Source organism: Solanum verrucosum, unplaced genomic scaffold (genome assembly GCF_900185275.1).
Source record: "Solanum verrucosum unplaced genomic scaffold, falcon-dt-bn FXZP01000261.1, whole genome shotgun sequence".
In the NCBI taxonomy this organism is placed as follows: domain Eukaryota; kingdom Viridiplantae; phylum Streptophyta; class Magnoliopsida; order Solanales; family Solanaceae; genus Solanum; species Solanum verrucosum.
The window spans coordinates 13,626,396-13,650,926 of record NW_026019969.1 but is presented as its reverse complement, the minus strand read 5'-3'; the positions used below and the strand labels follow the sequence as shown (position 1 = coordinate 13,650,926).

General features: G+C 37.4%; 1 protein-coding gene and 1 non-coding gene across 4 annotated transcripts; one reads left to right on the top strand and one right to left on the bottom strand.

Moving 5' to 3' along the window:
- Positions 1–1,415: 1,415 nt before the first annotated feature.
- Positions 1,416–1,488, top strand: TRNAA-CGC (transfer RNA alanine (anticodon CGC)). The gene has a single exon. It is a non-coding gene; the product is annotated as a tRNA-Ala (tRNA).
- Positions 1,489–2,458: 970 nt separating this feature from the next.
- On the bottom strand, positions 2,459–23,637 carry LOC125816726 (uncharacterized). Of its 3 annotated transcripts, XM_049496346.1 has the most exons (18): positions 23,371–23,637; positions 16,436–21,395; positions 16,175–16,363; positions 15,177–15,291; positions 13,611–14,664; positions 12,890–13,337; positions 10,782–10,835; positions 7,837–10,693; positions 7,563–7,676; positions 6,950–7,080; positions 6,099–6,191; positions 4,856–5,125; positions 4,394–4,783; positions 4,196–4,319; positions 3,465–3,540; positions 3,114–3,384; positions 2,961–3,011; positions 2,459–2,475 (listed from the first exon to the last, which is right to left on the bottom strand). In XM_049496346.1, exons 1-16 carry the CDS (start codon positions 23,601–23,603, stop codon positions 3,285–3,287), a joined length of 11,208 nt encoding a protein of 3,735 aa, XP_049352303.1. In that variant the 5' UTR covers positions 23,604–23,637; the 3' UTR covers positions 2,459–2,475; positions 2,961–3,011; positions 3,114–3,284. The 3 variants fall into 3 exon arrangements, with proteins under 3 accessions (XP_049352303.1, XP_049352305.1, XP_049352304.1); XM_049496348.1 differs by lacking the exon at positions 2,459–2,475 and having other exon boundaries at positions 2,960–2,998; XM_049496347.1 differs by lacking the exon at positions 2,459–2,475 and having other exon boundaries at positions 2,961–3,023.
- Between the last annotated feature and the right edge of the window lie 894 nt (positions 23,638–24,531).

The window sequence follows — 24,531 nt, the reverse complement described above, 5'->3', positions numbered from 1 at the left end:
ATTTCTACGGGGGGTGTCGCTAATAAAGGCCTTCAACCACGTGATTGGTCATCTTTAATTCTTCTTGTTTTTATTCTTCACTTTCTTTTTTATTGAATTAAAACTTATTTATTTGAATCTTCAAAAATAAAATAAAAATCTTCTTACATTATTACAATGTGTGAAAGCCATTTCTATACTTACTTTCACACGTCAATTTAGTGTCGGCCAATGAATACGTGGTTTGATTGCAGCACTTGATGAATTATTGATCTTGATATTAGGTTCTAATTAAAGTTGTGATAGATCTAAGTAAAAAAATTTGATGCATAAAATATTTTATGTAAGCACATATAATTTTTCTATAATTCTATTAGTGAGTTATTATTTGTAAAAATAAGCGAGCAATACAACTACAAAACAATCATATAAGAAATATATTTAGCTAAACGATCAATTTCCAACCTTTCTCTTCATAGGTGTTCATATTTTTTTAAAATCAAATTCCCTTTCATAGTTGTTGATGCTTGAAGTGAACAAAAATCCAATTTTAATTCAAAAAACTTATTCAGATCGTAAATATTTTCTATTTTCAATTTTAAAATTGTGGATTCGAGTCACGAATAGTGGAGGATTAGACGGAAAAAAAAGAGCCAATCCGAATTGGACGTGTACGCATGACTCATAAATATATTGTGTATGATCTTATCCAATAATGTATATGAAATTATTGCATTCCAAGTCACTACAAAAGAGTATTGATAGAGGTGACTTTCCAGACGTGTTTGCTATGACCTTTTCTAATTATCTATTTGCCTAACTTTTTATTTTTGTTATTTATTAGTAATTTGTATCTATTAATTTGCCTAATACTTGCTGAGTTGTGATGATAAGAAACTTCCATTATTTATATTTATTGTAAACTAAAACAACTAATATTTGAAGCACTGTACCATTATCAGAGAAATATATTTAAAATATTGTGTTATTGATTGATATAAGAACTAATTAAGTATTCTTACTTTTGACTCGACATTGAATTTAAGAAAGTAAATAGTTATTTTGAGTTTTGTAATGTTAAACTAAATGTATGTAGAACGTATCGAAATGTGTTTTAACCTTGTGGTATTAGACATACCAAATTGAAAGTTGAAATTAAAGAGTTGATAGAAAAGGAAATAAACATTCTATTTTAAACGGACTAAAAAAACAAAAATAAGACAAACAAATTATAATGGGATAACTATTAAAGACGAGGAAATAAGTAAATAAACAATTAGTTTAAAAATATTATAGAATTTGAGTAAATATGCAATTCTCAAATTTCATACACTTATTAGTTAAAAAATTGTTGGAAGGACAAATTATTGAAGGAAAATATGGCATGAATAGAATATATTTACAAGAATTATAATGTGAGAGTATAAAAGGCGAGGGGGGGTGTAGCTCATATGGTAGAGCGCTCGCTTCGCATGCGAGAGGCACGGGGTTCGATTCCCCGCACCTCCATAATTATTTTTATACTGCTCTGCTTGGTCTCAGGTATTGAGCAATTTACCCTATATTGATTAACTAACGATCAATTCCCACTTAATACATTTTATCTTTTTTTAGTTCCTATTTTAGAAATTCTAGATTTGCCACTACAAGACGGGGTTGATTTGGAGCCATTTGTGAAGATGGGTTCTACAGCTACTACAACTTGAGCCGTATTGCGTGACTAACTTGGCATACTCATAAATATCACATTCTTCTTCTTGTCTTTATTTTCCTTTCTAAACTTTTTCAACCTCACATCACAAGAAGAAAAAGAGAAAATTGCATAGATATTTTGTTCGAATATCTCATGTCACTGTTCATATATATCATTGAATGTGATTGAAAGAAAAAAGACTGAAAAGTGCGTCTCTTTTTTTCTTTTGAGTTTGTTTGTTAGTTATACAGATTCACAAATATCTGTGTGCATTATCCCATGTTATACCAGTAAAACACCTCGTCTAATTTACAAACCTAACTGTAATTTGTTTTTTTTTGACAACAATCTAGGAGCTGTTGTAATCTATTAAATTACTACTTCCATTTATACAATACTTGAAAGGGCCATTTGGATTCCACTCGTCTAATTTCCCAAAAAAGCAACTTTGTGGGTCCAGCAAACTCCCAGAGACTTGAAAAAGTGCATTTATATCTTTCCTATCTCGTCCCTGTGAGCATCCAGTGGCCAATGACAGTATGATCGAGAGATGGACGATGGTGGCAGGTACAGAGATCAGGAGTCCGTTCCAGCCACTTGCTCCAATATGGCTGTGCAGTAAAATCTCTCAACATTTACAATCATTACAGATATTTACAGGATATACCAAGTGCTTCATGGTAAAGCCAGACCCCAACTAGCAACAGCAGGAGCTAATAATGTACCCACATCAAAGTCTATAAGCAGCTGTTGCAAATGCACATTGCTTCGTCAGCATCAAATAGGAAGTGACCAATAGACCTATCAAACAAATAAACAAGAGGCAGGCTCAGAACAAAAACTTGCACAAACAATTGAAGAGTAGTGTAATAAGTCTTAAAGAGCATGGCGTACATATCCATGCATAAATACATCTAAAATAAAGCTAACACCTACACATTGAAAGGTCATTCTAGACACAGTTCCACAAGCTATTCAACTCATTGATAAATGCTATAGAATCATGCAAAGGAATACTTGAGAGAAACCACAGCTCGACATCCAGATTTTCATCTTACCAGATGATACTTTGAAAAGGTTATTATTGCCAATTAGTGGATATGGATGGATCATGCTACCCTTCGAAGCAACATTATATTGTCTTCCAACTGTGTTTGAACCATGATCAAATTGCTGCGTTCCGGTATTGCACATATGCAGATTCAAATAAGGAACACACAGCAGTTTCTCAAAAGGCATCATGTAAAGGAAGAACATGCAGATGGAGAAGATGAGAGTACTCTACCTACAGCCTTCAAATTGGATCCTCAAATTCGCTTGCACAGACTGCATCAGAAAACTACCAATCCTCCTAGTTACAAGGAGATCCAGGATGTATAAACAAGATTATCTAGGTACACCTAGAGAAAACATTAAACAAGATTAATAGAATATTTCTCACCTATATTTGCTTGCCAATTGCCACGTCTCTTGAAATGAGGAAGTCAAAGTTCCAACATGCATCTTGTGGTTCAGGAGACTAAGCTCCAATATACCTCAGAGCTTCTTCAATGTATCACAGAATATCATGAAAAGAGCTCTCGTGTTGAAAAAAAGAATAATGTTCACCAGCTCAAATCCAAGGTGTCCAGCCCTCATACATGTTGCAAAGATTATCTACACTCGTTGCTTGCTTGAGCAGATAATCCACTTGTTCTGCAACACTGATTTCCCTGAGGAGAAATATAAACCAACATGGTCATTCACATTTACTATAAGATACTCATCTAAAGTTTTCATGGGAAGGATATACCTGTTATCAGCTACATCTCGACCATCTAACTTCATCTCCACTCTCCTTAAAATTGATAGTGCATATGAATTTTTACCTAGGAGAACAAAACCATATATTTACTATATGAAATGTAACCATTCATGAAATGTTATTGAATAATCAAAAACTATATTGACAATTAAAGAGCCAGAGAATAAGAACAACCAATTACTAAGACTGTGTTAGCACACAGTTGGCTAGTCCTTCAGTATTTTGATACGGAAAAAAAGGGGACACATTTTATCATTAAGATAGCACCATTAAGTACCTAACAGCAGAAGTTTATCAACACTTCCTTTGGTTGTTCAAGTTTAAACAACAACATACCCAATGGAATCCCACAAGTGAGATCTGGGAGGGTAGAGTGTAGGCAGACCTTACCCCTATCTCATAATTTTAGAGACTGGATCTGATAGACCATCGGCACAAGTAAAGCATCTCAAAGCAGTTTGAAAAAGAGAATACGGAAATGGAAGCAGTAACAACAACGAAAAGACGAATGGCTAATCAAGAAATTGCAATCAGCTGTTGGAACTATTATGAAATAAGTATATAAACTACTTCTCAAGGCTGGTACCTACTCGTTCAAATGTGTAAGCCTATATCATGATAGGACAATGGTGTTGATTGATTATGCCACAGAAGTGGTTTTTAAGTTGCATTATGTTCATTCAGTAAGAATTGGAAAGAAACAGTAGATAAATCCTCACCTCTGGTTGTTCGGTTGGCAGCCTCTACATTGATAAGTGAAGTTTCATGAGCAGCCTCCTCAACCCTGTCTTTGCTTGCCAAGGGTTCTTCATTTCCAAGAGAGAGTTTCATCTCAAACGTCTCCTGATCCAATCAATAACAGTATCAATAATGGGTAGAATTCAGACTGTCACATTGTGCAACTACAGAAACAAAACCTGTGTCTTTTCAGATTCCAGCTGTGGCAATCCTGGAAATGCACTTCCAACTGAGGAAAAATTATTTGAGTATTCTCTTCTTTCTGTGTCATCAGAACAATATGGAGTAATTGGATCAGTTAAGTCTGGGCCATTGGAACTATTTGCAAGACTAACTTGAGATGATGTAGCTGCAGATTCTGAACTGCTACTGGTCATGCTATCAGGAGCGGACAGCCATCCCTTATCTTGCAAAGACAGTCCATTCACATCAAGAATATCCATGCCGCTTTCTCTGTCTGATTGGGAGAAGATCTCATTCTTGCCATCATATTGATCGGCAAGATCTGGCCTATAGGAGTTGAGATCCTCTGACCTTGCTTCCTGACTTTCTCCTAATCCCTCAAGAGCCTACATCAAATAACAATTTGATTAGAATCTTAGAAAGAGTACCGTGAAATGAGTGTTTATTCTCTTTACAACCTTATGCAGATTTCCTGCATGCAGACTTGCAGATTGGGCTAGCCTGGTCAACATTGAATAAAGTCCCTCGACAGAGATTGTGAGAGATTGAACCAAGGGCTTAAAAACTTCATAAGTTTTTTCAACTTTAACATGATAAGACTGGAATATAGCTTGTCCATGAACAGGAGATATTTCCATCGTTGCCTCTCTTTCCTTTGTCATAGCTTCAGTCATGGTAGCAACATCCTTGCATAATAAAGATTCAAGTGGAAGTAGGATGCCATTTGCCTGTCCATCAAGAAAATAAAATAAATGGGTTTCTTAAATGAGAAGGTTCCTAGGGAAAAAAATCCACTCTAATGAGAGTATGAGACCCTGAAATCATCTCTCTATCTAGTATCTATACCTGCCTAGACGCATCATTCCCCAATAAGAAAGTAATCCTTTAATGGAAATCAGTGTTAAACTACATTACTACCTTCCCAATATGATGGAAATTATTTGGTCGGAAACTGTAGGAAAGACAGTAAATTAACAAGGAAAATGAACATGAATAGGAAAGGGAACAGATACAGGAAACATCATCCCTTTCTATTACCGTCACTTCACAATTTTATTTTACCTCACTTTTTTCTGTAGCAGACCACAAAGTAAAAAATGACACCTAAAACTGTCAGAATATGCAGTATCAGAATTCAGAACTAGGATCTGCTCGGAATAAGGACAAATTACAAACGAAACTGTCACTACACCCTGCTGGGAGCTTTTCTTGAACCCTGGTGGTGTCACATGGGCTATGCCTTCAGATATTAGGAGCCTACTGGATAGCTGGCTAGGACAAAAGACAGCAAAGATCCAGAAGCAACTTTGGAGGACCCATCCCTTTGTGCATTTTCTGGACCATTTGGAGAGAAAGGAATAGTGCTTGTTTTAAGAATAAAAAGAACCACATTTCAAGAGTCAAAAAACTTTTATCAGCACGATCTGTTATTTTGGTGTAAGAGGTGTCTATTAGAGAGTATGCAGTATATGGAATTTTTGAATTTGCTAGGAAAAATGTAACTGGATGCTCTTGCAGGTGCTTGTCTGTTTTTGTAGTACTTATATGTACCTTATTGGTACTTCTATTAATAAACTTTACCTTATCAAGAAAATAAAATAAATCTGCCTCCTGCTCCCCCACCTCTCCACCCCCACCCATCTAAAGATGAAAGGAAGGAAGATAAACAAATGAGAGTAGAGGAAAATAAGAAAACGAAACCTTTGATAGATCTTCCATTAGAGACGAGTGCAAAGCAGTAGCCTCTTTTGCTATACTGTGAACATCATGCACACCTTCTGTTACCGCCAGAACCTTTAGGAAAGGACAAATTATTAACAACAAGAAAGACTAAAAGATAGCTGATTAGGTGATTTCATCTGGATACTGCAGGTACAAAAACTCGCTAATCATATAAAATGACTCTTTATTTTCTTTTGAAAGCGAATAAAATGCCTCTTTTTCATGTATGCTTGCCCAAGATAAATTATTTATACATGTGATCAACAACACTCAAAAAGGTCAACCTAGAGAAAGTTTGACCATCATTCACATCAAGAATGACATCCAGGACGCTGCTATAACAAAACGACGACATTATGGCAAGGTAAGAGAATCTAGGAATATTATTGTATGGCCAAACATACATTTAGAAGGAGAAATCCTGCAAAAGCCACGTTCACAGTTGTTAAAGGTGAGACAACTTGCTTAGTTTTGCCTTACTTGTATAAAGTTATTCTGTGATTTTTACAGATTTAATCTTCAAATTTTCTGGAATTACTCACTGAAACCTTCAAGATGCAACCCTTGGTCTATGGCATTTCTACCGATTCATTTTCTTAGGTATATTCAAATCTACTCTTGCTGCTTTATTAGGAGAATAAGCTATGCAGATGAAATTAAGTATGCATGTTCTGTTTCAAAAAGATACGCATGTAGGTTAGGAGAAAAGGCTTAGCAGATGAAGTCAAATATTCAGGTGGCCGAACAAACCAATTTGGACACCATTTGATTGAAAGCACCGACATAAATGAACCTTCAGAAGAACTTCAATTTAGTTGTGAGCATCCTACCTCTTCAAGCATCGAACCACATTCAGATGTCAAAGCAGTACGCCCCCTTGTAATGGCCCCAAATGCAGATAGTGACACACTTAATTCATAGGAACAATCCCTCATTGCTAGCAAGGTGCTTTGCAGATCCCCTTGGAGAAGAGAAAAGTCAATGGCATTAAGAAAATAGGGGAAAGACAACTCTAAAAACATCTTGCTCCAGTTAGTGATAAATTAAGAAAACACTAAAGAAAACCATGTTATAGATTACAGGCTGCGGACTAGTAATATGTGCATTCCCTGTTATAGATTAAAAGATGAATGAAATTGAGTGGTTTATTGAACATATGTACTGTGGAATTAATATATAAAATCATGCAACAACCATCTTATGGTAGGCCAAAACTCCATCTCTTGCTTTGAGCAGAGAAAAAATCAAAGTTTTCGTTTCACAGTGACCAATTGTAACTATAGTTCCACGAGCTTGGTCAAACTAATAAAAAGCCCCAGCAGCTCATGTAAGAAGTAGACCATCAAGTTAAAGAGCTTGATCTTAACACAATTAATCAGCTTAAGATTTTAGGTAGGCACATACTGAACTAGCTACATAAATAGTATCATAAAGTCATCTTACCTGATGCTGACTTAGCTTTAACAGAAGCAACACAGAGTTCGTTAGTTGCAGAAAATAAACCACTTGAAGCCGCCTCCATGTTGGTCTGTGCAAGTTTCCATTCTTGTTCAGTATCTGATGCATAAAAGACAAAAAGACGATTTTTGCCAATGAGAAGCATGCAACACCACTAGCAATGCACTCTTGTCATTTATAAAATAGAGAACATATAGATTTGAGCCTTCATTATTTTTAAAAATTCAATTACCCATACTAAGGTCACGTTGAGACTTACGATTAAAGGAATGATAAGTAACGTCCAAGTTTGTCAGAGCATTTAAGTAAGCTTGCTGCCAGGTCCTGCCATCTGCAATGCTCCTAGATGGATAAAATTCTTCTGAAGTCTGGAAAAATCCATCTCTTGATAATTCAAATTTCAATATGGAGATGCAAAGTTTCATCACATCTGATGCTTTTTCTCGAACTTCACATATTAACTGTTGGCGCCTCATTAGATGATCATGGAATTCCTGAGGTATTCCTGGATTCCTTGCCAAAGCATTTCCAGCAGAAGTTGAACTTGCACCTCCACAAGCCCAGTTCATAGCTCTCTCAAGCTGCCCTTCTGCTGTGACAGAAGTTCTCTCACAAGCTTGCAGGCCCTCTAGAGCTCTAGCTATTTTTGCAATCGATGATTGAAAATTTTCAAGCAATTGAGGTCTGCTGATGTTTAGAAGAACTGGAAGGAGTCTAGCATCACTTGAAAGATATTTATGAGATATCAGCCTTCTCTTTTGCAGAATATTAGCATTTATATCATGCATCCATTCAATCTGAACAATTTCAAGGCTGGTCTTAAGAAGAGCCTCCTTTAACTCACTCACCTGCCTCTTCATGAGGGAAGCAGCTGATTTCGCTGCTCTGACAGTTTCATGTGCATTGCAGTACTCCTCAAGCATGATTTGCACATTTCTTACAGCGGCAAAGTTGTTATTTCCTTGATCACAAGTAAGATCTTCTGTTGACTCTGTCACTTGTTTCAAATATTCAATTTCTTTATCTAACCTTGTTATTAAAACAGGCGCAACTTTCTCTTTCAAGTACTGCTCAACATTTTCTTGAAGCTGAGATTCAAGTTTTTTCTTCACTATATTTACAAGTTGATCAAATCCCAAACTCTGATCAGCTTGTAAAGCTATATTTTGTGTGCAGGAATCAAGGAAAGAGTCCACTATATAAACCTTCCACACAAAGAAGGCATGATTGCTCCATATGCCAGGAAATTTCCAAATATATTCAGATAGCGGGCATCCTGAATTAAATAAATTTTTTAGGTGAGAAATCCTAGTTGAACCAGATTCAACAGGTGCCCCAAGCACCGACAATTCTCGATCAACTGCGTCCAACTCAGAGAAGGGCTGCATTAGTGCAGCCATAAGAGCTCTGCTTCTGAAAAGATGTAGTTCCTCATCATGTTCATGAGAGATCATAGATTGCAGATTCTGTTCCAAAGAAACCAGAGAACTTCTAATGGCAGTTTCTTTCTGTATAAGAGATGAAAACCGGACGTCCTTCTGGTTCCAACTTTGGTGGAGCTTGTCAAGTTGGGCTCTACATGCTTCTTCTTGAGAGGCTAATTCCTCAGCCTCTTCCCAAGATAAGTGGTCTCTACCCTTAACAGCAGCTTCTTCAAGAGCCAACTGCTGCTCAGTGATGTGACCAACCTTAACAAAGTAATTCTGCTCAAGTTCAGCTAAAGAAACTCTCTCTAATTCAACCTCAATAAGCTGCTCTAATGCTGTATCTATAGATCTCCTGATTTGCGAGAGTGATGCAAACACATCCATGATTTCCGTATTGAACAAAATGACCGATCTGATGACCTCTGGTAGAACAACTTCAACCATTTGGCCAACCAAATTTTTACAGGAAAGCAGACTGGTTTTAAAAATTGAAGTCCAATTACTATCAAATAAAGATTCAGAAGTATCAACAACCGTATCGATACCCCTATAATCCATGCTGACATATTGCTGAAGCTCATTCAGAAACTTTGCTACTAGCATGCATTTTTCTACTTGCTCCTCAAACTCAGAGAAAAAAGTTCCAAGGTCTGAGCACAATATCATGTCTGTGTGTCTTCTCCTAGTGAAATGACTCAAGTTATTGAGTATTTTATGTTTAACGTCATTATAAAGAGCACTGAAAGCTGCTTTCAAAACTGATAGAACTTTTTCCTTGGTCTCTTGAAATTTTCTGTGCAAACCACTATATTGTGAGCCTCTGTGAACTGAAGATCCAAACTGACCAGCATCCTCTTTCCTCTCAATACCAGCAGACTCCATGTAGTTCTTGAAAGCAGACAATAGACTGTTTCTAGCTCTTAATTCAGTTTCAGGACCAATTGAGTTAATGAGCTCTGCACACTCTTCTTCCATTCTCTCTATTTCTGCTGCATACTGACCCACTTTTAGGCAAAGATCATCATATCTATTTTTAACAGAATCAATACCATCTGCATGCGCCTTTCCAATAAGTTCAGCAGCCTGTCTTCGGCTGAGCGATAGAATGTCAGAGGACAGCGTATTTATTGCAAGCTGAAGAACTTGAGCCCAACCATGGACTGGACTGGAGGTGTGGTAGTTGATTGGCAAGATCCGTTGCAAAGACAAAGAATATGTTTGGATTGTTGATATTGCTGAAGAAAGTCCATGATCCAGCTCAGCTACTAAGTGAGAAACTTCTCTATCTATATCATTGCACTGAGCTTGGGTGGGTTCAGGGACAACTGTCAAAGGAACACCAGCTACTAGAACAGCAGATACAAGAGATAGAGATTCCTCTTTACCAGTCAGTTGTATGCAGGCTCTAATATCTGGGATCGAACTGCTTCTTAGAGCATCAAGGGTCCTTCCATGCTGTTCAATCCAAGTTGTTGCTTCTTGGGCTTTCTCCATTACCACAGCTTGAGCTTGTGCCAATTCTCGAGCCTGCATTTCAAGAGAAGCCCGGATACTCTCTAAAGTAGAAGTAGTGTCAGCAACAAGTGACTTCGCAGATGTCTCACGTAGAACAAGGCTAGATCTCTCTTGGTCAGCACGACGGTAAAGACCAGCGACAACTTCATATTGATTCATGATGTTTATAAATCTCTGCAAATCAGTACAAAAAGCATTAAACTAAGTTCATTTTAACTAGAAACTAAATTCCATCACTAGCAGAAGGAAGTTGACAACATACCTCAAGACCAGACTCAACAGCTGGTAAGGTAGACAGTAGAAGGTCATGATGCTCCTAGATAAAGAAAACAAAAGAAAAATCATTAATTGAAAATACTGATTCATGTAACACTCTGATTGCATCATCTTGCATGTATTTACGGTTTGCCTTACAGTTAAAATAATAATGAGAAGGCAAAAAGAGATCCCGCAGTTAAACATCAATCTATTATATTAAATGATCTACATTCTGGGTGTTCTGCACGTCTTATTAAGATATAAAACTTAGATTTAGTTTACCACTTGAATGACCAAGATATAGTGTAAAATGTGGAATTCTTATGTGATTTTTTTCTAACGAATATATACAACTAGACAGGGTGTCTAGCGACATTTTATTAATACAGATAAAAAATCTCAATGGAAAAGTACAAGCAAGGGGAGTTAGACCTCACCTTACCAACCCTAATGAGGTAATATTAACAAGCGTGCAAAAAATAACACTCCCTCCATTTCAATTTGTTTGCCTGATTTTGACTTGACATGGAGTTTAAGAAACTAAAGAAGACTTTTGAAATCTTGTGGTCTTTTCTTTTTTTTTTGAAACGGGTAACTTTTTCTGAAATCTTGTGGTCTTAAACTAAAGATATGTAGAATATACCAAAATGCCCTTCAATCTTGTGCTCTTAAATATGCCAAGTGGAAAGTAAGAATTAAAGAGTTGTGAGAAAAGGAAAGAGACATTTTTTTTAAAACGGACTAAAAAGGAAAGTAAGACAAACAACTTTAAATGGAGGGAGTAATAATTTGGACCATTTATATGATTAAATTCCAATATTCCTAAAGAACATTGAAGTAAAAGAGTACAAAGGGGTGAAGCTTTTTATTTTTTCCTTTGATAATATGTTTAGCTCATCGAATATTCATTCTGCGTTCATTTTTTTTTTTTGGATTTGATCTTTTTACCTGGATTATGTATTGCTGTCTGCCCCAATATGGATTATTTTCACTATCCTTGTCCATTAAAAAATAGAACACACATCGCTTACATTTTTATTTTTTTTGGAGAATGGTAAAGTTGTACTCATCAGCAATGAGGGTATGCTGGCAACCAAACAAAAAATTCCAAGGCAAAGTAGTAATGATTCCAAGGCACATCACTTACATCTATGTGTGGTTAATTGACTATTGTCCATATACTTATTTCATACAACACGAATTTTGAAAAAAATATAGATTGTTGTGTGGAAGAGGGAGTAAACCATTTAATCCAACTCTAACACTCAAATTAAAGTACCTGCAGTTCCTTGATTCAAAAATTTTAAATATGGAATCTTATGTAATAACTATCAATTTTTATCTTACCAATTAAAATAATATATCAAACCTCCAGATCATGATAACTTATTTCATGAAAATAAAATTCAGCTTTTTTTTTCTTTTTCCTCATGATGAATGATTCCTGAATATTACTCTTTAATTTATCTTCGTGGTTTTCATTTGGATTATGTATCGCTCTCCCAGATCTGGGTTGTTGTCATTATTCATCCATTAAAAAGAGACAGAAGAACAACCTTTATCACACTGCACAACTTTCTCTGCATTCTCTTAGTGTCGTATCGAATACAATACCTTAAAGTATCTTGAAAGAAGAAAAACTAACTCAAGAAAAATAGCTGAAGAGTGAAGACAGCCTAGAGAACAATGGCTAAAGAAGGGGCTGTGAACAGGAAAGACTTTTTCATCGAGTAGCAGCAACAAATCCACTTTGTAGAGAGGATAGAAGTAGGGGAAGCAATATACTGGGAGAAAGAGGTTAAATGGGCAATAGTGGAGGGAGATAGTAGAGAAGGAACTATGGGAAGCGGTCCAGAGTTGTGCCTAAGATGAAGCATCGGGACTCGATAGATTTCACTATGATTTTTTCCAACGTGTGGTGATACAGGATAAAAAATGACGTGGTGGAGACAGCAAGAGTTATAGGATACTCTGGAACTAAAAAGAGCCTTGTATATAGCATTTATTCCAAGGAAGGAAAGAGCAACTAACATCAAAGAGTAGATACCCATTAGTCTAATTGAAAGAACTTGCAAGATTATAACAAATGCGATTATTGCTGATAGAAAGTACCTGCAGGGGAATACGAATTTCTTGCATGCGGGAGGCAAACAGACTCAAACTGACAGCGAGATCCATCCCCTTCCTTTCCTCCCCAAAAATTGCTGCATCATCATGGAAGTCTCCACGTGTCCATTCGACTAGGGGATCCCACACAAAGACCTCAAGTAACATCAAGATTATGTCCTTGTTCTTCTTTAGAACACCAAGAACAGCTTCACAATTAGCTCTAAATGTACCCTCTACGCCAGTTAACCCTAGAGCTGCTTCAATTGTCTGGGTCAGGCGAAAAGGCACTATTTCTGGGATCTTTAATCTTTGCCCTTTATCAAAGCAGACATTGTAATCAATATGCACAATATCCCCAGAGCAAAAATCCATAAGAATATTATCCAAATGGCGATCCCCAAGGCCTAAAATGTGGCCAATGATACTCATGGCTGCCACACTACCTGAATATCTGCAAGCAGATAAAAATCAATTATTATAGAAAAGCCACCAAGCCAAGATCCACCGACAGCCTTGCTATAAAATGGAAACTGCATTGACATGAAACACTACTCTCACAAGAAAAGAGGATTATTCTCAACCCCTTTCTTGAGTTGAAGACTAGGATGACAACCGTTGACAAATTTCCTTTGCAGAAAATCTTCAATAGAAAACTGTAAAACTCATATCGGATGCATTGCATTTACAGAAGACTATTGCAGGTAGATAAGGAGAAAAACATTACCTCTTTAGTTTCGAGCTGAAGGCCTTGAATCCCTCACTCGCACACCAAAGTTCCTGGTAAAGAAGTTGCTTAGGGGCTTCCTTCATGAGATCCAAAAGTACCTTTCGTTTAACTTCATGAGGCCAATCTCTTCTTGATATTACTCTTCTTATTCCTTTCTCCTTAAGTGCAGGTATGATCTTACCATAAAACATGTCCATTGGCCGAGGAACAGGTGGAGGAACTGTCTGTTTTGCATTAGCACCTAGCGCAGAAAGTTGTGCCAGCTGAACTCGACTCTGCCATGCCTTAAAGACACTGTAAATACTTACTACATTATCCACCCACTGGATGAGACCAGCTCGACCACTAATAGGTGTGACGGAGTAGAAGCGTACACAGACAGACTGACTCTGTACTGCAGATGATGAATGCAGAAAATTGTTAACTGCTTGTAGCAGCTGCATTATTCTGGCATCAAGCCGCAGATCTTCACGTCCTTTCAACAGATATGTGTACTTCACCCCATCAGAGCCTACTATAACAATCTTTTTAGGTTTTGTCTTGGTAGATAGAATTGCCACCTGTTCACAGAAAGAAGCAATTGTGACAATTCCACTGGAAGAAGTATTAAGTCCCCCTTCTGATTCAGAAACCGTAATTTGCTTCTCAAGACCAGGCATCGGAGCATCAGATGATGAAAGAAGAGCCAGTTGTGGTGCAACTTCTCCTAGTGATACTGAGGATTTCCTTTGATAAGATGCCAAGGATGCAGCCACATTATCAAATGGTCGCCAAACATCCCCAAGAGCCACAGCAGATGCAGGAGGGTTCTTGAAAGTTATGATAGCAGATTTTATTTGTTCCTTGTACACCTCATGGAACCAAATTTCATGAGGAGTTTCAGGTTTACGAGAAGTAGAAGCAAAACGACGCTCTAAGACAACAACAATAGGAGCCATCATGGCTGAGTACTTAGCAGCATTTATCTTGTTCTTCTCTCCATGGCTAAGAGTTGGGTTTTCTGCAATTCGTGCAGCCTCCTCTTTCAGCAAAATTATGCGCCTCATTACATCTGGTAAATTATATATCAATGTAGAAAACAAGAAGAGGTAAGACAATTGCACTAAATTTACTGCTCCCCTTCCCAATTGAATGCTCATTGACTTGGAACAAGTACTGTGGTACATCTAAGTATTGATTGTTTATTTCATAATGAAAAAGTTTGGATAATGCTACTTTTTGATTTACTATGAACTAAAACAAAACGTTGAGGAAGTTAACCATGACAATTTTTCAACTTGTACACAATATATGTAACTTAAAGTATGATTCTTGAATTATCATTCTCTTTCTCCAAGATAATTTAATAACTTCTTAATATTGTAAAACCAAATATTCACCCTCAGAGTTCTCTTATGCTTCTCGTATGAGGTGAGAGCTTTGACTTCTATTTAACCTTTACGAACTTCAAAGATATGAGCACCCATCCCTTCAATTTTGATATTCAGAAAAAGGTAAACCTCACTTAATGGGGAACCCCAGAACCAAAAGCAGCTCATGGCTAAATAAAAGAGCAACAGTTACCTGCATGAAGATCTTGAAGTGTGCTGAGCCATAGTTCCTCCCAGAGGACTGTTACATTTTCAAGCTCTGTTATCATCAACTGGACATCCTGTACTAACTTAGGATACAGCTCATTCTGCAAATCATATAAAGATCTAATTATTTTTTCGTTTTCAAAACATATTTAAGTCGATATAACCAAATCTGGAATGATTGTATCTGCATAAACCTAACAAACTAATGCATCATAGGAAAGAAGAAGAAGAAAGTATCATTTTAGGTCTAAGTGAGACTGTGGGATAAACTATTTCAAAAAATGTGTCTGAGATTGCAAATCGGAGATTAAAGTAGAAGACCAACAGAAAAAAAAAGAAGGCGCAAAAAAAGGCACTCTGCAGCTAGCACAGTATTTATTTATTCATCCTTTGGGGGGGATGTCATTTCGCAGAAAGTTGTACTGGTCACCTAGCTTTAGTTCAGGTATAAAGCTGATCCACTACCTTTGGGCAATAAGCCAGAATAAACCACTATAAGTGGACTCGAACATGCATCAATTTATCCTTTTAGCTTACAAGTAGAAAGGACTTTCTCTCATAACCTACTGATAAATTTTTTTGGAAGTTGGGAAGAATAATTCCAGAAAGATATCATAGTTCAATGAGATACTTCAACAGGTTAAGAGTTTCTCTACCAGAAGAAGTGACAGAAACTGTCAGGATTGCACAAAAGGTAAAATGAGTTCAAATACTTCCATTTGGAATCCAAATGACAACAAAGACTAGATCGATGTAATGCTGGAAAATCCCTTGGAACATTTTCCAGTTAGCTACAGAAGTCTCACTACAAGAAAGCAGACTGAAATCCCAGATGCAGAACCACGATTAACTACAGGAAATTATACTCAATTTAAAAAGCTATGATGCCGTCTGACAATACTTGAATTGAAAACACAATTGCATGAAAAAATTCTCTCATCATAAAGACAATTAATAAGATACAATGGTAGAGAAGGATTTTACCAAACAAGCCAGTATTTTCTGAAGCTCCTCAGAAGGTTCTCTTTCATATGAATTTGCATCAACTAGAGTTGGATAGACAACAGACCTAGGAGATAGCTTAGCCAGCTTTACTAGTAAGGTCTCCAATTGTTTTCTAACCGCTTGTTCAGGGTGGGAACTTAGACGAGCAAACAGCTGAGGTGTTATCTCCTACAAAAGGAAGAGATCATTAAAATATGACAAAGCAGTCAAAACCAAACCATAAGTAGAAAGTGAACCTACCTGCCATGGTAGCAAGGGAACTGCCGAAAGTGCAGGTTCAAGTGTGTCTTTCAGCTCAATCCCATAGTTGAGAAGAATATGTAACACATAAAGTGTGGATCTAAGTGTATAGTTGACAGACTTATATTTTGACTCCTCATTACAGCTGGTTAATTGGCCATCTAAAGATCTGGAAGATGCATATGAAAGAAAATTCACAAAAGCTTGGGCCGCATGGCCAAAGAGAGAGACCCTTCTAACCCGCAAAGACCACCAGATATTAACCAAATCAGTAATTAAGGATTTGACACTTGTTTCTTCTAGAACAACATTTGCTTTAAATAAGCATTGCTGCAACTTAGAAGTCAAAGTATTGGGGAAGAATTCACCATTATAATCTTCTACTCCAGGGGCTCCAGCTTCAGCTTCGATAGTATCTACTACCTCCTGCAACAGAGAGCAAGCAGTGCCATCACTTTGCATGCTTTCAGAATTTCCAGAGCAGAAAACATCAGATTCTCCATCTTCATTCAATACTTCGCCACAATATCTGCTCGCAAGAAGCTTTGAGATAATATCTTTCACTTTCAAAACTTCTTCCTCAGTTAACTTATATCTTGTTGGTTGGATTTCAGAATCAAGAACAGCAGAAAATGAGCATGAAAAAAGGGTAGCTTCACAAGGGGCATGCAACGATGATCTAGCTTGATTATAACACCAAGAAGCATATGAAATCCAAGATTTTCCTAAAGTGGGACAGAGTTGGGACGACAACTTTGTTGCAGTGCCCACAAGTTCCTCAATAATAGCGTTCACATTCTCCTTAGAAGTCAGATTATCAAGAATGACGCTAGATTCCTCTCTGCCGGATGAGGTGTTGAAATCACATCTTATTTTGAGGACTATGTCTTTCACCCATGAATTTGAATAATCTTCTTGCAACCAATTAGATAGTTTCAGGCATGCCTTTGCCTTTAGAACTTTATCAGTGGTGTCAGATGCTACAAATGAAGATGAGATCATCGAAGGTCGGATAAATGACCAAAGACTGGTTAAAGCATCTTCAAATTTGTCTTCAGCATGCATCAATAGTACTCGCTCATACTCCAAGCCAAGAGTTATATAATCACGGATACCTCCATCAGGGAAACTAGAAAGATGATCTTTGAGATAATTGTCAAGATGATTTGCCAAACGGAAGTTCTTTTGCTTACGAGCTAGGCTCATCAAATTCCTGCAAAGTTTGAGTGTCATGGATGATGCGGGGTAAGCCCTTTGATATATTCGTAGGACCTTCAACCATATATTGCAATCTTGACGATCTTTGATAATGGGAGACTTCATCACTTGCATATGAGAACTTAATAGTGATGGAAAATGCTTGTCTTGGCTTACATTGAGATTGGAACACTCTTCAAATGCAGAGATGCAGTATAACTGGTTGACATGTGATGCTGCCTCTACAAGTCCATCCAAAGGCAAGACAGACAATGGTTCCATCAGCATTCCCTTGGCCTTCTGCAATTCCTCTGGCACCTTCTCCACTCTTCCCTCAACTTGATGAAGCATAGCTTGCAACAACATTTGTTCACTCCTTTGCAAGGCCAACTTGGGATCCAGAGTGAGTTCGCTGCTACTTTTAGGGGTCAAATCCAGACAAGCCCAAGCTGCTTGAAATTCACCCTCATCAAAACGTGCCAACGCTTGAACGGAATTTACTTCATTGCCAGCAATTGTTAGAGCACCAGAATAACTTTTTCCAGCATGCTTAGCACGAAGTGTTTGCAGTTCCAACAGCCAGGATTCCAAGGACTTCCAATCAGAAACTGCTGAGTAACTCTCAATAATACGTGCAATCGAAAACTGTACACCATCAGAACCCATAAAAGTGAGTGAATCCTCAGTCTGTAACAGATGAATAAAGTGAGCCGCAGCTTTTTCATGCTGACCTTCAGCTTGATATACAAGCCCAGTAATCCATGAAAAATGTCCAATTATTCCACTATCATCTAAACTTTGGTTTTCATCAGTAAACAAAGGAGAGAATACTACTGTTGCCCAATTTTGGATTCCAATTAATGCCTCTGGCTCATGTGTTTTACAAAAAGCCAAACATATGTGCCGTAAAACCCTCAAGATATCTGCAGCATACCTGGCTCTGACATTGTGGATATTTTCAGTCACTTGCACTCTAGACTTGTCTTTTATAGCTGAAACCACAAGGCTCCTCAGCTCCTGCAAGCGCAATGCGCAATAATATATTGTAGCATCATGACATTGGAGCGCCAATCCTGCATTCATCATAGGCTCACTTATCCGAGAAAACCACTCTTCACAAACCTTTCTATTTGCCCGAAAGAACAAGGAACTTTGCCGAGAAGCACTGGGTAAAACAGTTGACCCTTCATATGCATTGTACACATTTTTCTTAAGAGCCTCAACAAAATCAAGCAACAATCTCATAGGTAACAAGTGAGCATAAGAAGAACCAATAATATTTAAGTTTCCATCACTTTGATCAGCATCAAGCTGCAGGACATGAGCAACATCAAGAAGCATGCGTTCCAATGCTGCAAAAGTTTGAGTTGGACCACCAAGGTTTGTCCGAAGGCGAGTGGTAATACAATATCTGGCAGCTTCATGTATTGCCCACCATGCACCAGCAAGGGTGTTAACAGAGCAAATTCTCTCAAGAATATCTTCGTCAACTTTGATATCCCACAACAGCCCATTTGAGCTAGAATTAGAAGTTTCCTCAGGCTGAATCAAAGCGACATTTTTGGTGCGCCCACAGCCACAAATGAGCCTCTGGATCCATGAAGAAAGAGGTACTTTCCATCTCTGTGCAATGTAACTAAGTATGGTAACAAGTTGCTGTGAATGAAGTTGCTGAGGCAGTTGCTTAAGTGCAAAAAGTTGCTTCCAATGCAAGTTCGATCTATTGTTAAATCTAAGAACACCCGGCCAGCATGCAGTAGCCACTCCATTGTCACGGACACCACATGCATACACTGTAATAGGTAGCACATTTGAGAGCAACCTGACAAATGCATTCCGTATATCTTCATCTGGATCACCAAGTTTTTCAAGAACTGCCTGAGTAGTAATTATAAAGTGTGTAGGATGAATAAGCTTTGCTTGTAGAAGCTTCTGAAGGACTAATGCCACAAGAGATCTCAATTTTGGTTCTCTGTCTGACGCAACATCCAGAACTGAGAACAGCAAATCCTGGACAACATCTGCATATCCAAGTACTTCATATGGAAAATATAATGCCTCCTCAGTCTCATATATGTCAACAACTTTTCCACAGAATTCATGTATCCACTGTAGTGCTACTATTTTAACTGCCAGAGGAGAAGCGACATGAAGAGCTCTTATAAGAAGGATAGCATACAGTTTCAGATGCTGTAAGACTAGCCCAGGAAGCTCAGTACTCCCACTCTCAACCTTTTCGAGTTTCTCAGGTGTTGGTTGCTGCAAAATTGTGGCACTAACTTGTTTGCTTAGAGAGCATTTGCTTAAGAATTCAAGTGCAGCTAGTCTTTCTAACGTTTTGAGAACTATGACTTGCAATTCTACATGCCCAAGGACAGGTGACTCAAAAGGGTTGAAATTGCCAATAATGCTTGATATTAACTTTCCGGACCTGTTAAGATACAGAGTGTCAATTTCTGTTTGGCCAATCATGCTAGCTCCACTGCCTAAAGAAACACAACTAAGTAAGACCGCCAAATCAAACTTAATCAATGCAAATAGCTCAGATCTCGAGTAAGATTTAAGAATTTTGACATCATATCCCGGATTCTGCAGGTCTGATTTTTGTCCGAGCATACACCTCAACAAATCCAGCTCCTCAAGAAGTACAATCACTGATTTTTCAACAACCTCAAAGTTCCCATGTTGAAGCAAAAATATGTAAGTAGCTGCTGAACTTCCGGGTACTAAGTGGTTGGGATGCAAACGCAGCTGAGATATAGGCGCATCAAATTGTAATATCTTGTGCACAGATGATGGGGAAAGGCCAAGCTTTTGCAGAGACAGCAATTGCAAATTGGTTTTAAGAACTCCATGAACCTGAAAGGAATCAAGCCTCTTCATCCTCATAGACTGGTCTTTGCATTCCATAACCAAGCTCTGAAACAAGATATCAACTGCAATAGGGTAATATGTTGCAAACCGTTCACTCAAAATTTCAGCAAGCAAAGTCAAGCATCTCCAAGAATCATCAATCCATTTTGACCACCCAAACTTTTTTCCTATCATAGACATGCATCCTAATAGAATAGGAACCATTTTACAAAGAGGTTCACTTATCTGTTCAAGCATATTCATCTCTAGCAAACCCGATGCTGTGGACTGTAACACTGTAGAAAAACAAGACAATAATGCAAGTAATCTTTGGAACTGCTGGGAGCTACCAGGACTTGCATCCTGAAGCAGCACGTCCATATCACCTAGAAACTTTGAGAGCAATCCCAATGGGAACTGCATATTGTTCACCCAATATTTCTGAAACTGCAGGAAACTGTCCATAATAACGCGCCTATCAGACTCTGCAAGGTCCGGTACCATCGCCCACCCAAGGAGGAGATCGACAACATCAACAAAATGGGGCTGAAAGCATCTAAAAAACTTCAAGGAGATTAGTGTTAAAACAGCGAGAAGTCTGCGCAGTAAGCTCAAGGAGGTTCTTTCATCCTCTAGAAGCTCTTGGCAAGCCTTGAGAATTGGCAATGCAAATCTCTCAACTGCAGAAACATCCCCAATATTAAGAAATTCACGCAAGCCCTCCAATGCAAGATCAGTTGTCCCATCTACTACAGTGCTAAGCAATGGCAATGCCCAACCAATGAACCGATCAACCAAACTGACAAGAATGACATGGTTCTGCCTTCCATTTGGAGCTATCGAGATTAAACATAGTACAGAACACAAAGCACCATAAGCAGTGGCTGCTGCCTGGCGCACTGAATATGACCTGAGCAGCAGTTTTTACGCCAAACAAAAATCTTCATCAGATGACTTCATAATTTATAGTACAAATTATTAAAAGAATTGATGTGGAAACACATTAAGTTAAGTAGACTGTCAATTTGATGGTGTGTGATCAAAACATCTGTATGGCAGCTTCTGTCACAAATGATTGTGTAATATGATTCCTCACAAGCAAATAACAGAATTGTGCTAATAGCACCAAGACCCAGGAATCCGATGTAAATCCAAAAAGAAAAATAACTACAATATATAAAATTTCTTTCGACACTTATCCGAAGATACAGAGAAGGGTGATTTATTTTTTTATTTTTTTATGACAAGGGAAACCAGCAGCTGCCACCCTTTGGATGCGCATTGGGTAAAATCCCCGCTCCTATGCAATAGCTAACAAACCACACAAGAGAGGTAACCCGCACTAGGCAAGCCCGGTGCGACGAGCTCGACCCAAAAGGCAAGCCCCTTGCTTTCGCGAGCAATGGGTATCGAACTTGAGACCTCCAACATGGAAGTCCCAAGCCCAACTCCAGTTATGTGATCTTGATCACGTTGCCTGTATCAAGCCCCAATAAAGGAGCGGGGTATGTTTAAATCTAAACACTTCCGAGTTTGGACAGAAATTCCATCATGCTTCTTACCTCCCCAGTCATTACCTTCCGAACTTGGCGTTCTATGTATCTGCTTCCCTACGTTAATTCACAGTAGCTACAGGGCTATTCATAAAACTAAATATTCCTTGATGCCTTTTTCAATTCAATAACTTATTTCATTAAAAAAAAACTAAATATATCTAGAAACTCCTCCTTCAGTGTTGTGTTGCGCATCTGTTTGTCCAGACAGAGTAGTATGGTCTCCCCATCACCTATTTTAATTTGAATGTTGCTGCTAAACCTTACCATTTCGCCAAATGAAACTTATGATGAGTATTGTTGTCTTCCTACACCTATGTTCTAATCTCAAATTAGGGTCAGTTGTGTAAATCCTCAATATTGCTCCGGCTTTGTTGAACCAGTTTTATCCCAATGCTTAACAATTTATGTTTTGAGGGAAATTAGAGGCTCGCAAACACCAGATGTTCTTTACATATTCTATTAGCACACAAATCTTTAAATAAACTAAAAGACTTTTAGCAAAGTGTATTAACACAACAAGCTTAAGCTGAATTAATCTGTATTTCACCTATATAGGTCTTTTCCATTGTGTACTGGATTTCAAGAGATTGCAAGCTCTTTATAATAATTTCCTTCATGCAACTTTAGGTTTATTTACCTTAAACATAACAATGAGACTCTGCTTCCCAGTGAAAGGGCTTGTTCTATGTCCTAACTATAGAAATAGATGACCACATTTGGACAAAGTATGATATACCAATTACATCAAGGCAAATGGTTAAAATGTTCAACTACTTGCTATATCTACCAATTTTTAGTTTGTTAGCATGGTCATGAGTACTTTATATTAACTCTTCAAATAATGTCAGACCTTACTAAATATGAACACACTCATGTAAGATCTATGCCCGTAATGCAGACTCATAGCCTAATCCATGTAATACAGGTTTTCACAAAAAAAAATAAAAAAAAATCTACGTGGTCATACACAACAATCCTTATTATTATTGACTGTAGTAATTAGTTCTTTTCTAACATGATGCAAAAGACAAAGTTGAAAATCAAGAACCATAAAAATCATACCAAGAAAATGTATGCGGAGTATCTTTAACAACTTATCCGGGACAAGTCCTTCCTCCACTACTCTATAGATCATTCAGGTAGCAATAATGAAGACAAAGAGCAAAACGGTGACTATAAAAATTCCATTACCAGATTGTAAAGCCCATTCAAGAATAACCAGCCCCTCAATCACAAAACTAGCATTAATCAATGACCCTATTTTATTAGGGGACATTGGTCGAAAACATGGCGTGCATATATAAGAATAAGTGAGAGAAAAAGACATACTTGTCGGAGAGTAGCTGAGAGAAGCCCTGGGCAAGAAAAGAAGCGGAGTGAGTTATGAGGAGAGAGTTTGGAGGGTAAAGAATGGCGCGTTGTAGAGAAGTTATAGCGGCAACACGAGAAGACTCGTCATCTTCAGTAACAGAAGTTGAAGTGGATTTGGAAGGATCGTCTTTGGGTAAAGCGACGGTGAGAAGTGCCGCTAATTGCTGCTGCTGGTGATGAAGTCCTTGCATTATCCCTTATTCTGATGATGAATTCTTCATTGTCTTCTTCAGTTACATGTGAGAGCACTTCTTGAAATTCCGTTTATCGCCGTTCACCGGGCGACCGACCTTTCAATTTCAACAAACGTCGTAATAAAAAAAATAAAAAATGCACCACTAAAGTTTTTTCCTTATTCATATTACGCCCCCACAACTTTCCTTTTATACATTTAGAAGTAGAATTTTTGGAGTAGATTAAAAATGGTTCTTCCTATGTGACTTTGTATTTTTTTTTATTTTGGCAAAATACATTAATAGCCCTTCAAATTTGCTAATAAATTTTATTTAAATATTTAAACTATGATTTGTTTATATTAGATATTTTCGACTTAAGAGGTTAGGTTATATTCTCTAACATTCATTATGTAAATAAGTTAAATTATTTAAAATATGTCATATCATTCAGTTATGCGCGTTAACTACAACAAGTAGTAAAATTTTATATTGTTCCAATTGATGTTGATGTGAATAGATTAACCTATCTACTTAATAGATACCGAGAATACATGCATAAACTTTTTCAAAATATGAATTAGGAGCATCTAATAGAAATAACTTTATCATAGTTTACATATCTAAATAAAATTTACTGACAAATTTAAGGTTTGTTGATATATTCAAACTTCTTAATTTTCATAATACATGCTAACTATATTAGATCCTATAAAAGTGTGTTCATCAGCTCCACTTCTATAAATGTAACCAAGAAATGTGTAAAAACAAAATTGTAAATGGAAAGATTTATTAAAATTCAAATCCTTAATCCTTAAAAGCGGATAAAATGAAACACAAATTTCATCGGAATACAGGCAATTTTACTGATAACTCAGAAGTCTATAGATTTGCTCCGACCTTTGACCTCATTGTAACCATGATTTATCATCTAAGTAATTCAAAA

Coding starts and splice junctions, on each gene's coding strand:
- LOC125816726 (XM_049496346.1), bottom strand. CDS start 23,603: ATGCAAGGACTTCATCACCAGCAGCAGCAATTAGCGGCACTTCTCACC. Junction 16,364..16,435: donor TTCCCTTGCTACCATGGCAG/GTAGGTTCACTT, acceptor TTCCTTTTGTAG/GAGATAACACCTCAGCTGTT. Junction 10,694..10,781: donor CTGTTGAGTCTGGTCTTGAG/GTATGTTGTCAA, acceptor ACTGATTTGCAG/AGATTTATAAACATCATGAA.